Genomic DNA, 11196 nt, shown 5'->3' on the forward strand with positions numbered 1-11196 from the left:
GCATTGAATCCTTGTTTAATTCGAATGGCCTCCAAAAAGGAAAGGTTTGGACCGAATTTGCTTGTTGAAATATCTTTAGCTCCACATTGAATTTGAATTCTTTGATCCATTTATTCCTAGGCTGATTGGAAACCTTCCTTTTTAGTTCTTCTTCACGCCATATTGTACTTGGCATGCCATTGATATCCCCTTGTTTAATTACTATAATGATCCTACATGGTTTCTTAGTATTCAATTTCTTGGCCACTATTGGACCATGTTACAAGGAAATAAAATACATTCCCAACCCTCATATTACATGATTTAATGAAAATAAAATACTTAACAATAATTTAAAAATACTCCTAACACTACCCATGAGAATTAATCCCACTTATTCATGCAATAAAATAAAAACAACTACCATAAAACATCTAAGGACATAAATGCCCTTTCTCCATATAATCTCCAGGGTCAATTGAGTCATTTGTGACCTTAAGGAGTCTTGATTTGGCTTTGGCTCTAGTCATAGGAACCTCTTGACCTCTCTTGCCACTTGACACAGAACTTGGCCTAGGCTGGTTCATATCAATGGGGAAACTCAAAACCTTGTTGTACCCTCCATGTTAAGTCAGCATACTGAATATAGGTTTGTTTCCTTCCATGGAACTTGACCAACCTCTTCGCTTGAAGATTCAGAGCATAATATGGGTCACTTCGTGCCTTGGTTTTGTCAGTTCTAGTAGTGGATGAACCACCAATCTCTGATGTTCTCGTATGTTTTGCAGTATGCTTAGTGTGTTGTATCCTTCCTTTACTTATAATTTCATATTGTAGATGGTCTAATATATTGATTAATCAATTTTTCGAATTTGGGGTTTTAGGGTTCCGAAAATGAGAATTGGAGACTTCGAATTTTTGGAACAATTAGAGTGATTAAAGTGTAGAGGTGGAAGATATTAGAGTAGGGGTTGATCAAATTTGCTATTGGAACATCTAATTTGAAGAAATTTTAGAAATGGGGCAAAGCGTAGAGGATTTAGGGTTTGGACGTATGAACCCTAGAATGACTATTTGAATCAGTTTTAGTATTGTAGGTAATCGATTATGTGCAAGTGATAATCGATATGAAATTTTTCCAATTTTGAAAATTTTCTCCCAAGTAATCGTTTATTTAAGTAGTAATAAATTATTTTTGCAATCATTTTTTGCCTAGTTTTGAATTTTTTCTCCCAAGTAATCGATTAGTACACAGAACATTTGATTACTTGTAGTAAAGTCACATATTTGAGTGCACTTTGTGTGGTTCTTAGGAGATGCTAAGATACTATTTGATGAAACATATCCTAAAGGTCTATGATACACTAACAAACAAGCAAGACAATCATGAATTCAATTAGATACAAGAATCAAGCACTCAAATGGAATAACATGTAAGCATGCATTAGAATCATGGCAAAGTCATATACAAGAACCTAAAGCACACTAACTTAGATATGATTCATCATGTGTAATACACAGAAGTTATCCCTTGGAAGGGATTGGTGAATATGTCGTCTATTTGCTTTGAGATTTCCACAAACTCAATTATTGAATCACCTTTTTGCACATGATCCCTATGGAAATGATGTATAATTTCTATATGCTTAGTCCTTGTATGCAATATGAGATTCTTAGATAGGTTAATGGCACTTGCGTTGTTACACTTTATTGGTATTTATCAAGCTTTAGACCGTAGTCTAATAATTGTTGCTTCATCCATAAGATTTGAGCATAACATACACCAATGTTAATATTTTTCACTTTGGCGGTTGATAAAGCAACACAAGCTTGCTTTTTGATGTGACATGACACTTTGGAACTACCTAAAAGGTAGCAAGCTCCACTTGTACTCTTACCATCTAACTGGCATGCAGTTATCAAAGAGAGTGAGACATCCCTAGGATACCATAGTCTCATGCTTATAGTTCCTTTCAAATATTTCATCATGTGTTTTGCAGCTAAAAAATGTGACTCTATAGGAATTGATTAGTATGTAGCACAAATGCACACACTGAACATAATAACGGGTCTACTTGATGTAAGATATAACAACGAACCAATAATACTACAATACATAGTTCCCTCAATAACTTTTCCTTTTTCATCATTGTCAAGATAACAAGATGATGCCATAGGCATAGAAGCTTCCTTTGATTTGTCCATATCGAATTTCTTCAAAAGCTCCTTACAATACTTCGATTGGGGACCAAAGATCTCGTTGCTCAATTACATTATTTGAAACCTTGGGAAGAAGGTTAATTCTCCTATCATAGACATCTCAAATTCCTTTTCCTCAAGTCCGAAAATTCTTTACACAAAATATCATTAGTACCACTGAAAATAATGTCATCGACATATATTTGCACTAACAATATATCATTTTCATATTTTGATATAAAAATTATGGTATCGACCTTACCCCTTTCTCTAAAAGAAATGAACTTAGTCTCTAATACCAAGCCCTTGTGGCTTGCTTCAAACCGTAAAGAGCATTCTTAAGCTTAAAAGCATAGTTTGGATATTGAAAGTTTTCAAAGCCAGGGGTTGGTTAACATACACCTCTTCCTGAATGTAACCATTCAAGAAGACACTTTTTACGTCCATATGAAAGAATTTAAAATTCATAATAGATGCATAGGCTATTAACATTCGAATGACTTCCAACCTAGCAACAGAGGCATAGGTTTCGCCATAATGTATACCTTTTTCTTGATTATAACTTTGAGCCACTAGCCTTGTCTTGTTTCTAATTATCTAGTCCTATCATCCAATTTGTTAAGAAAGACCCATTTTGTGCCAATGATAGGATGATCACTTAGCTTAGGGACCAAGTCCCATACATTGTTTCACTCAAGACCCATTTTGTTCCAATGATGGAAGAGTGCGCCAAAGAATTTTATTCTGGATTGTTTGCGGGTCTACTTATAAACTACATTCAAACCTTCTCTTCTGATCTTAGAGATTTTCTTCAATGTGGAATAAAATGTATGTTACAAAGATGCTTCCTATGACTTTACAAATGCTAATTTCTTGACTCTAGAATTTCTCATGTCGGTTTGACCTCCTACCTGTCTATTAGGATACTCTACACCTACTCACGGTATAATCCCAGCCGCTGATTCCTCTCAACCAATACCTTTATAAAGGTGAAGACTCAATACCTAATCTCAGCTAGGTTTTCACTATAATTCTCAACAATCTTGAGAAATTCAATTCAATTGGCTAAAAAATCCAAGTAATATGCACCTTATACGTGCTAATCGAATACTAAACTTGGAAACAAACCCATAGATAAAAATCTCACAAGAACAGTAAATTCTAAGTGAAGATTAATGCAAAGTTTGTGTATATGAAATCTATAATTCAATCTATGAAAAGAATGTAATGATTCAATATATTTTCACTCTTGGAATCCAAAGAAACTCTAACACTATTCAACACAAGATTTCATTTAGAGACATTTATGAAAATGTGAAATTTTGAAAACCAAGATTCTGGACAAATGAGTAGAAAAACGGTTTTTATACAAAACTATTTTCTATTATGTCTAGTCGATTATCTCGAGATAAATACAAATAATTTAATTAACAAACAATATAATTATCTAGAGCAATCATATTTTATTATTTTCATTTTTATTTATTATGTAACAAAGTGATAACCTACTTATCTAAATTAAATAATATTATCCTCTCAATTTTTAATTATTTATTATTACAATAACAAATACTAACAATTTCCCCTTCTTTAAAAGATCATTATGACAATATTAATTATAGTTTATTTTTATTTATTTATTTTCGTATTTAACTAAATATATTTTGATAAATTATTTTTTTAGAAATTATTTTATTTATTTATTTTTGGGATGGATAAAGTTCGGTTTTAACTAGTTTGGTCTACTAACGGGTGTTGGTTCAAGTGATACATTTTGTTTGGTCTCATGTTTTGGTTTTGAAAATTTAAATTCAATACCCAAACATGAAACATAATTTTGGTACTGACCTACTCCATGCATAAACATGTATCCATTTACCCATGTTAAAAATGATCTTATAAAAATATCTGTAGGTGACAATTAAATTAGTTTCTTAACGTGTATATATGTATATATATATTATTATATTATACATTTGTTAATCTTCTTAATAAACACTGGAGAGTGACTATTGCCAATTCAATATTATCTTTCATTCCTATTTACTAGCAATTCGCTTGGCTTCCACAGTCGGTCAGTTCAAGAATTTATAATTGCACTCAAAGTTTTATTTGGGGTACGAGTACTCGGAGAGGAATACATCTAGCGGAATGCAAAAAATCACTAGCAACAAATCCAATGATGGCTTGTGGGTTAGAATGGAAAGAGCTTGTAATACCCCACTGTTAGGAAAACATGTTTGGAACCTTTTTCATTGCAGACAATATTCGTGTCTTTCTCATAACAACTATCCATCAAACAATTATTGATATGGAAAGATAATTCCCAACTCATGCACAACCTACTAATATCCATTGCTTACTACTTGCTCTGAATGTTGACGAGACTTCTTTGGGAGACTCGGACAAGTCAGGCTTTGGATGACTTTTTCGAGAGATTAACGAGTGTGGATAACAATTTTTATGGGATGAGTTGACATCTCTAATAATCTCCATGTGAAACTTATGGGGCTTATGTATGGCCTTCAGATGGCATGGAAGTGGAGTTTTAAAAAGGTATGTTGTTTCAATGATTCCATGGATGCAATTGATATAATCAAGCGTTACATGCTTATCCAGCATCACTACCTTGTCATTATTTTATCTATCTGAGATATCCTTCAGCTTTTGTGGGAGGTTCATTTCATTCATACAATGAGGGAGATTAATTTAATCTATCATAGATTACCTTGCTATAATAGAGACAATACCCTATAAGCTCAGAAACTTGTTGTTTTTTGATGTCACAAGTACACGAAAATATATATCCCATAAGGTTTATTAGGTTGTAGCTTGTTTTTACTTTCAAATCTTTACCAAAAAACAAATACTTGGGTTACAAGTGAACAAAAACAGACACACCTTGCATAGAAATTATTGGTTGAGGTTGTTTTTATTTTATTCCTCAAAAACTATCTTTAGAAATCTTTTTAGTCATCTCGAAGTTGTATCAAAACAAAATCTGTCAACTTTTAAATTACAAATTATTGAGACATATGTGCCTAGTATTTATTGTTAAATCATACATATTTTGTATAAAAACTTAAATTTAAATGTTTTTTCTTACCTTGAATCAAATCAAATATATTTATATCTTACTTTTCGTCTTTTATCACTATATATATATATATATATATATATTACCTTCACTTGGTGACACAATTTAGAACTCTTATGGTAATGAGAAAGATTCTTGGAAGTGGCTTCACTAAGGAAGGTAACATAATTCACAACTACGATGGTAATGAAAGTGATGCTTGGGAGATGGCATTACTAATGAAGATGGTGATAAAGCAGGTAAAAAATAAGACATCTAAAAATATTTGGTCAAAGTAAGACTTCTAAACTGTAGAAATACCTTATAAAATACAATTCATCTTTTCATGTGTGAAACTTGTGTTTTTCAATGTCATGTTATATGTTCTATTCTACATAATTACTCTGTGTTCTTTATAAGTGTCACCCTAAGTGGTTTTACAAAAACCAAAGAAGTGATAGGAGTTTTTATTTTTAAGACAATCTTTATTCTTTTTACTATAATACCATTCTCAATTCCACTCCACATATTATCCCACTATTATTTTTTATAATGAAGGAAAGGGTAAAATGATAAAAAAGTACTGAAATTTGAGACTAAAAGCAAAATATAATAGGAATAAAATGTTTCTAAAATATCAACACTTAGAGTTACGTAGAGCTCCAATGGCACCCGTACAACGAAAATAACTACTTAATTACTCCTTAGTTATTTATCAGTCTTATGATTGATGTATGAAGTTAATGTACAAAACACATCTATATATATAGCTGAATCTATTACTGCGTAATTATAGAGGATGATATTTGTTGTCTCACTTTTTATACCATTTTATATACAAATAATTCTGATTGGTTTAAAACAAATTATTTAAATTAAAATTGTAATAATAAAATATTTTTTTGGATAATCACATCTTTTGGCCTATAGAGTGACACAAAACTTTTGGTAAAAGTACTCCCTAATTCCACACCTATATGTAACTCAAACCATTACAACATAATTGCAGATTATTCTATTACTGCATGATTGCTAATTAGTCAATTCCATAATTTCTCATTCTAAATTCATTTTTTTATTGTACAATCACACCCAAATATATTATAAAGAAAAAACGATTACAAAAAAATCCATAAGTTTACACAATTTTGAATCTATAGTTATAGTCTTTTTCTATTGAATTCATTAAGAATGAGATTAGGAATAATATCCCACCAACCATAAACTTGAGAAGAGACACCAAAAAAGAAGGCCAACTTGTCAGCAGAAGTTGTTTCCTTCCCTATATATGTGAGACAGTAAAAGGACCATAAATGAAAGATGAGCTTCTCATTCTAACATTCATATATTGTATACTTATGGACAATTGGTGTACATGATTTCGCTGTTATCTTTTACTTTGCTGCCCTGCAACAAAGGAGTCTTACTATTGGGTAGATGATCAGTTCTACCTTCATCAATCTCCTCACTCAATTCCTCTTCCTTTGCTTTCCCCCATATAACAGCATACAACCCAAATGATAGTATCATTGCTCCAAAAACACTGCAACATTTGAAACATGATATGTCAGAGAATATAAAAAAATAGGTTGAATGATGCAAATATTTATCTTTTTTTATTCTTAGGATTTATTTCAATTTTTCAAAACTAAATCTTAATATTGAAAGATAAAAATAAAATAGTGGCTGCTTTGAGAGATGGGATGTTGATTGTTGGAAGTGGTCTCCTTGTAGTACAGGTATTTGTTCAGCTAAAGCTTGTTCTAATTATGGTATAAGTTATATTGAGCTAATGAGCTGACAATAATTGCAATAAAATGAGGTGGATGCAATCATAATTGTGGTCGAGATATCATGATGGAAACTCTCAAAATTGCAGTATTGCAGCCATAATTTCGATTAGCGATGCAATTTAAAATATTGGTTAGGATATTTGTTGTTAAATTCCATGCTTGTTGGTTTGTCACACAGTCACTAGGAAGAGGAAGTATTCCTAATATTTTTAAACATTTACGGTAAGCATGTGATTTGAGTTTTGAACGAGAAAACATGGAAAATAAAGGCTTCAAATCCATTATTATAAGTATTTTAATATTCTCAAGCATTTCTCTTCCTTTCATTACCCTGTAAAAACCAATTTGCAAAGAAACTGTTATAATATTCTTCATTGTAATATTTCTGTGGAAGTCTGTTTTGTTCTTAGCAAGATTTCATCATATAACCTGTTGGTCCTGTCCTGGTTTTGAGTACCATACATTTCTAGATAAAAAACATATTATTGAAGAAAACGGGAGAATGAGTTTCTTACGTTCCGACATATAGCGAGTCACCAAGAAATATAACACTCAAAGTGGCAGCAATGACTATTGATGCAGGTTTAAAGATTGATACGTATAGAGCGCCTTTAAGACGGACAGCCCAAGCATAAACTAGAGTACTGAGGCATGTGTTTAATATTCCCTGCATGAAATGGTAATAGTTAGTTAGATGTTAGAGAAAAGATATATACACTCACAATATATGAATTTTATACATTGTCATTGCATTTATACCATTCATTTTTTATTTATCCTTGACTCTTAAAAGAAAAGTAATCCAAATGAAGGGTAAATAATATTCTCACTGTATATAAATTCATTAGATTCTTACCCAACATAAAATAGTGACCAATCTTATATCAGGAATTATCTTCCAGGCACTCGGATTTGTTTCTAATAGTAAGCATGTTGGTGCAGATATTACAGTCACACACACGCAGTATATGAAGACCCCAACAATCTCCGATGGATAGAGAGTCATGACATGACTCTGTTGCACGAAACAAAATTAGATTTTAGTTATTTGGTTTATGAGAATTCTCATTATGATTCAATTCATAAGTACTTTCTGGCTAAACTGGAAATAAAGATTAGTTGGAGTCTAAAATAATTTGTAAATGCCGACAATCCCAGACAAAAAGATAAAATAAAATTATACATACCTGAATAATCAAAATAATTGAAAGCAGAAGATACTGAACAACAAGTAGTGATCCGCCAATAACCCAATTTCTTGGTGAAGATAAGCTAATTGGAGAATCAGTTGTAGGTAATTGTAGTGAATTTGAATTTGAAAAAATTATGTGACCCTTATAGAGAACAACGAAGAGTGCACCTATTATCGACAATACAGTCCCAAAGATTTTGGCCTGTGTGCTTTTGCTTCTTAAAGCAAGTTTCTCCATCCTACATGCAAGGATATGAAAAAAGTAAATGTCTAAGCCTATGTGCACCTATTACCAATTTCATGTTTACCTATTACTTCCAAATAATCTTTTTTTGTTATAGTTGGTTTTCAGTACAATTGGTACTCCTTCAATAACTTATTCAATTGGTATAAATTAAACACTATTGTTAATTATCAATTACTATCACCTAAAAAGTAACTTATTCAAACACAAACCACACAAACATCTAAAGTAATAATGCTAGTAAACAAATCATTATTGTGGTTCAATGTTTTAAACTAGGTCTAGAATCACCGCAACATATATTGTAATTATAATTACAGTTGCATCCGTCATAGTTTTTTACAACTCTATAAACATAACATAATCACAACTACGTCAACAATTTAAATAATCTGGATGAAGTAGGTTGAAGAAAGAGAGACAGTTACCTAAAAAGTACAGAAAGTATAAAGGTTAAAATCGGTACAAGAATGCTAAGAGTAGAAGAAAGTGTAGGTGAAGCGTATTGCATTCCTTGGACTCCACAAAGTTCAGCTGCAAACCTGCATTCAATTCAGAAAGAAATATAGGATCAATATTTTACACCTTAGTTTAATTCTTCAAAAGAAATAACTAAATTTTACACCTTAGTTTCATTAACGGTTAAAATTTAAGGTGTAATTATGATTAATAAATAGTTCTGGATGGTTACTTAAAAAAAAACATAAAGTTTAGTTTGTTATTTTATCTACATTCCCCAAATTTAAATTCCAAAATCTTACCCCAATACTCCAATGACCAAAATCTTGAAGAATATAGAGGCCTTGAATGGCGGAAGTCCTCTTGACCTGAACAAATGCTTATTTTAGATATGAATAGAAACCGTCCCCATTAAAGGAAAAAAAGTCTTTGCCTATAAAACAGTGTTGTTAAAACCATACCGATTATCAAACTGGTTAGGGTACTGGTATAGTGTTACAGTGATTCAACCAGTGGTTCAATAATTAAACCGCATGCCGATTAAACCGGACATACCTACTTATATTTATATATGTATAAACCTATAATAAAAAAATTCCAAATAAATAGATACTCAAATTTATAATTCATATTTATAATCTACTTAAAATTCACATAAACAAACAACTTTAAATCTTTAACAAATTAAAAGTCTAAATTACAAAACATATATCAATCCAAAAGTATCACTTAACAACCGCAAAATATAAATAAATGACACAAGTTCATAACTCACTCTACAAAACAAATAAATTTGGATTTTTACATTTAACACCAAGGAGTCAAAGTTGTCTCATATCGATATTATATTTTTGCACCAATCCTATCTTCAGATAGAACTCCAAGATTACACACATTTCACTGAGATTACACACGAATGTAAGGAACCAAAATGTGTAATCTAAGTATGTCTTGGAAGCATGTATCTTGAAGTGTTGAATAAATGCTGGAAATATGGTTCACCTTGTAATAGGTTTTTATGTTTTTTTTCAAAAAAAAAAATATATGTATAAACCAGCCGGTTTAGTAAAATACCGGTCGGTTCATCGGTTTAGATACTTGGTCGGTTCACCAGTTTTCCGGTTAAACTGGCCGGTACGATCAGGTTTTTACATCAATGGTAAAAAAGGTACAAATGTAGAAATGAAAAACATGGATTTACAAAGAAGAATTAATTCATTGGGTAATATATATGGTATTAATGAACATGCAATAGACTACCTTTTGAGGACGTAGCACAAGGGGAAAAGAAGTATAATAGAAGAGATTGAATATGAATAAACGATTAAGGCATAGTAACTCAGTCCCTTTAGCGTAGCTGCTTTGTATATAACATTAACACCAACAAGTATGGCCTCTGTTGCAATTATTACAATGAATGGAAACACTTCATTGTACAATTTGCTTAAGGCCATTTTTCTTTTTCTCTCTACGTTTTTATCATTCAAGCTATATGTGTCAATACATTTTATAGTGTAATAATGTAAACCATGAATGTTGCTCGGTAAAAATTAAAATATTAAATATTAAAAAAAGTTATAATTTTTAAATAGAAAATAAAAAAGCATTTTAAAATAAATTTAATAGGGAATATTATATAGTTTAAATATTTTATATTAGCTAGATTAAATCATACTTTAAATATTATTTCTATTATTATACATTATTTCTGAACTTTAAGCAATCAAATATTTCAGATTCTTGCACATGTTTTTTAGTTTGTATACTTTACATTTGAATTATTATCACATCATTGATAAGTGCCAAACATACCTAAAAATCATACACTTTTATGGCACTCATCTTAAGCATAATTGAGAAAAATCAACTAAAACAATATTTTTTGTATAAAATATCACAATTTGGTATATTTGTGTTTATATTGCCTTTTTGTGTATTTTGTAGGAAATAAAATGAAGAAAAGAAAAGAAAAGATTCATGGTCAAAAAGCAACAAAAGTCAAGAAAATCAAGGTGCTCAACCAAGCAGCTGAGCGTGGAACAAGCCTCGCTGAGCTGACCTGGCCACCTGCCTGACCTGGACCAAACTGCTCAACCAGGCTGCTGAGCGGACATGCTTAGCCGCTCAGCCTAGCACCAGACTAGGCCTAGCAGGTCAGAAATATGCTTGACACGGTCAGACACGAGCTTGGCACAAGCCAAGCTGCTGAACAAGCTGCTCAGCGGAGAACCAGACTCCTGGCCAGATCAACAAG

The 11196-nt window shown here is 31.5% G+C and overlaps 1 protein-coding gene across 1 annotated transcript; it reads right to left on the reverse strand.

The window, feature by feature from the left end:
• LOC109350503 (WAT1-related protein At4g15540-like) lies at window positions 6589-10396 on the reverse strand. The gene is made up of 7 exons (XM_019591736.1): window positions 10203-10396; window positions 9245-9310; window positions 8912-9025; window positions 8235-8478; window positions 7904-8062; window positions 7563-7714; window positions 6589-6797 (listed from the first exon to the last, which is right to left on the reverse strand). The coding sequence occupies exons 1-7, from the start codon at window positions 10394-10396 to the stop codon at window positions 6611-6613; spliced, it is 1116 nt and encodes a 371-aa protein (XP_019447281.1). The 3' UTR covers window positions 6589-6610.

The sequence above is a fragment of the Lupinus angustifolius genome, chromosome LG06 (genome assembly GCF_001865875.1).
Source record: "Lupinus angustifolius cultivar Tanjil chromosome LG06, LupAngTanjil_v1.0, whole genome shotgun sequence".
Classification (NCBI taxonomy): Eukaryota; Viridiplantae; Streptophyta; class Magnoliopsida; order Fabales; family Fabaceae; genus Lupinus; species Lupinus angustifolius.

Coding starts and splice junctions, on each gene's coding strand:
- LOC109350503 (XM_019591736.1), bottom strand. CDS start 10,396: ATGGCCTTAAGCAAATTGTACAATGAAGTGTTTCCATTCATTGTAATA. Junction 8,063..8,234: donor CAATTATTTTGATTATTCAG/GTATGTATAATT, acceptor TTCGTGCAACAG/AGTCATGTCATGACTCTCTA. Junction 7,715..7,903: donor TGGTCACTATTTTATGTTGG/GTAAGAATCTAA, acceptor CATTTCATGCAG/GGAATATTAAACACATGCCT.